At 31.1% G+C, this 4,152-nt stretch overlaps 1 protein-coding gene across 1 annotated transcript; it reads left to right on the forward strand.

Moving 5' to 3' along the window:
• The first annotated feature begins 2,752 nt into the window (after positions 1-2,752).
• Positions 2,753-3,478, forward strand: LOC140835669 (uncharacterized). Its single transcript, XM_073201069.1, has one exon. The coding sequence runs from the start codon at positions 2,753-2,755 to the stop codon at positions 3,476-3,478; it is 726 nt and encodes a 241-aa protein (XP_073057170.1).
• The last annotated feature ends 674 nt before the right edge of the window (positions 3,479-4,152 follow it).

Here is a 4,152-nt window from a genome sequence, read left to right on the forward strand (position 1 = left end):
AGGCAGAATATATGACAATTACTCAAGCTTGTTAGGAGGAAATATGGATTAAAAGGTTATTAGATGAGATTAGGCACAAACGAGAGAATGTTTCTTTGTTTTGTGACAGTCTAGAGTACCTTGCACATCACAAGAAATCCAACCTTTTATTCCATGATGAAACACATTGGAGTCCAATTTCATTTGTAAAGGAAATAGTAGAAGAAGGAAGTGTTGATATGCAGAAGATCTATACAAAAGATAACATAGCTAATGTTCTGACCAAGCCAGTGAACATTGAAAAGTTTGAGTGGTGTAGATCCTAAAGTAGCCTAGCGGTAACATAAGCATCAGAGAATGACAAGATTGAAAGGATGTGTAGAGATGCGTTTGATTCTCAATCAAATCTTCAAGTGGGAGATGGGAGAAATGTCAACAAAGAAACATGTTTTGACATGAAATGCATTCATTTAGTTGTTAAAATTGACTGAAGGAAAATTCAGACGGAAATAACACGTTTTTTTATACGTGTTTTCATACCGACAAGGAGCTCCCTCCCCTTATTCTGAAATCATTCATTCTTTGAGTTTCTCTTATCTTATAGTATTTGAGTACTTAGTTCTATAATATTTGTGAGGTGCTTTGTTCTCCTGTATTAAGAGAATACGTGTTCTTTTTGAAAACACAGTGAGTGGTTGTATTTTATAAAATATTATAGTAGAATTATTTTCATCTAGTCCGTGGTTTTTACCATAATAATTTTTAGGGTTTTCCACGTAAATCTCGGTGTCCAGTTTTTATAATTTGTTTTCATATTATTATCTCAAACTGACGCACATGAGACCAACATATGCAACACGTGTGCTCTATCACTAGTTTTATTTATAGGACGAAAGTATGCCAGCTGAGCCTGAAGGGTTTATTCAAATACAATTGTGGGCATGATAAATGCTCTACATGTATGTCAATTATTATTAGATTATACGAAATATACCAGACCATATATGTAATTTTTATATTAAAAAAGTTACAACACTCTCAAAGAATAAAATGGAGCCCTCGAGTGAAAATATTATATGAGATAATGGAATAAAGCAAAACTATTTTATATAGGGTTTTCTAGAATTTTACGAGACCAAATTCTAACAACTGTCAAACATAAACACTTTTATTAATGTTAAATTGTGTATTAATTCACCTCAAACATATGCTTGTGGGAATATCGAAATAAGGTTTAACTTGTTCTAAGAAGATATGCCAAGATCTTTCACTCAATAGTTATCTAACATCTTTCACACTTGGTTCTTTTTTTTTAATGTATACCAAAAAGTTGGTCAAGTTAAAACTTTTAAAAATTGTGAGTGGAGAGATTTTAGATGATTACCTAGAAATTTCATTTTTAAGTGCTGCATAATACAAATCTTACATCCTAAAATAGACTTTTTGTGTAGGGTCGATCAAAAGTTGTGATAGATTTTTAAAATATACAGTAGTCTAATAGTGTTATATGAACAACGTACTTTTTAGGAGAGATAATTCTTCTCAACATATATTCTTGGTCTATTAATTTTTCTTTTAATCTATTTTTTTGTCGGCAAAAACTTGTGTGAGACGGTCTCACGGGTCGTATTTGTGAGACGGATCTCTTATTTGGGTGACCCATGAAAAAGTATTACTTTTTATGCTAAGAGTATTACTTTTTATTGTGAATATGGGTAGGTTGACCTGTCTCACGGATTATGACCCGTGAGACGTCTCACATGAGACTCATTCTTTTTTGTCATGTATATTTATCTTTTTGAGATTTAATCATCTATTTTGTCAATTTTTTTGACTTAGTTTGCTTTTTTATTTTGCAATTTTAGTCATTTTTCGATGTTGCATTGATGTACGATGATAGCACCTATGCAGCACTAATGTGACACCAATATGATACTATCATATATAATATCACATCAACAATGAAAAAAGTTTGTAATTGTCAAAATTGAAATATACGGAAGTAAGACTAAAATTTGACAATATAAATAACCAAAATCACAAGACAAGCCAAATATACAAAACAAAAAAACACAATTTTCTCTCCAACATATAAATCAATATTTTTAACTAAATCTTCTATGGCCTTGGATAAAACACTCATTTATTATATCATAATCTAAAATTTTATATAAAAAAATTTCAAAATATTTTTTTCGAATAATTTATGACATGATTTGACAACTATCTAAGAGATAAACGTGAGTCGACAATAATACGTGAATCCACTAAATTAAAGCCACATTTTTCAAATAATTTTTAACTACAGTGGTAGATTTGTTGCGCAGCTATGGAGATTGCCTTCCTTCCAGGTGATTACATCCCCAATATTTTCTTTTGACTTTTGTTAATTTCCATTAATATAATATTACATTTTCTTTCTACTTTTTTAGCCAAGGAATATGTGTATATTTAATTGCCCAAGTGGCATCATAATCTCGTTTTAATTTATGTACACACAAGCTAAATCTCTTTGGCAAGAAAAAAGTTTATGAGATATAAAACATTAATTATATTAATAAAAAAAATTAAATAATACTTTGCAAGAGACAATTTTCCTTTATTTATTATTTTAATATTGACCAATGTATAATTATAAAAGTCTTAATTAGTGCTTGACATGCACAGTCAAATACAAATAACTTTTGCTATATAAGGAAGACAGGGTAGAACATTATAGGTGCATCAATTGAATAAAGACATCTTCTCCTCATATTCTTCTCCATAGAAAAATATGTCTAGCTTTGAAGAATCCAATTTAAAATCTTACAAGCTTAGACTATTCGGGTTCGAGCTTGAAACCGGACATGGTCGAGAGATGAGGAGGGAGAAAGGGTTTAGTACCGAAGGTGACGAGAGCACGAATTCGTCGTCGGCGATGTCCTCTTCGGTGACCGAGAAATTGGGTTCGGAGAAAAACTCGACCGGAGTGCTCGAGCCGGAGGACAAGAAGTTGGAGTGCCAATATTGTGCCAAGGTTTTCGGAAACTCCCAAGCATTAGGGGGGCATCAAAATGCTCATAAGAAGGAAAGAATGAGGAAAAAGAGGCTTCAACTTCAAGCAACAAAGGCCAGCATCAATTATTATATTCAACCCTTTTACAATAATAAAATAACTCCTAATAGCAAGTATAGTTCGAATTACTCGACATGGCTTTATGATCCCTCATGTCGCGCTTTACCCGAATCCGCACCCGATGATAAACAGCAAATAAGTTTTCGCCCTTGCGATTATGATGATATCAATATTATTGATTATGAAAGACGGAGTTCGAACAACTCGTCATCACTAGCAGATCGATCGTCGTCTCGACAAAATACTCGTACTTTTATTCCGAAACCTACGAACGGGTCGAAGAAGATGAAGATTTGGCCTTCCTCTTGTCCTAGTTCAAAGAAATTTAGTGATGGTGAATCTTTAGATCTTCAATTAGGGTTCAGTTTGTATTCCACAGTTTGAAATGAAATGTATTAGAAGAAGTACCTTTAACTTTTATAGTATTATTTAATATTGTATACTTGTTTCTATAGTAATTTTTTAAGGAGAACATACAAGTTTAATTAATATCATATTCTTTCGTATCATATTTATTAGGGTAACATATAAGATAAATATTGTAATACATTTGACTAGATTGACTTAGTTTGGTTTAATATTTATATATTATTGTTTGGCAAAGATGATATTTTCGTTAGGAAAAAATTATATTTCTGATTTTTCTTCATTGTTATTTTTCTCATATATATCATCAAATTTTAATATTAAAACGCTATTTTTTCGTAATTATAATTATTTTCATGTGGCTTGGGCGTAGCATGGTTTGATGTACTTCTGGTTTGTGATGTACTTCATCAGCACTCCTATTAAAATTTGATGATAACAAACTAAAACTCGATTAGGTACAGTATAGAAATAATAAAACTTAAACTAATTAATTGCAGTTATCATTCATTAAGTATATTATAATTTTTTAAAAGATTGAATTTTACTCTGTCGATATCTAGTTTCAAATTTATGTAATGATATTATTTTTGGTATCCCATAATTTTGAAAAGGCAAAAACTTGTGTGAGACGGTCTCACGGATCGAATTTGTGAGACGGAATATCTTATTTGGGTCATCCATGAAAAAAT

The sequence above is a fragment of the Primulina eburnea genome, chromosome 7, assembly GCF_022965805.1.
Source record: "Primulina eburnea isolate SZY01 chromosome 7, ASM2296580v1, whole genome shotgun sequence".
Taxonomy (NCBI): Eukaryota; Viridiplantae; Streptophyta; class Magnoliopsida; order Lamiales; family Gesneriaceae; genus Primulina; species Primulina eburnea.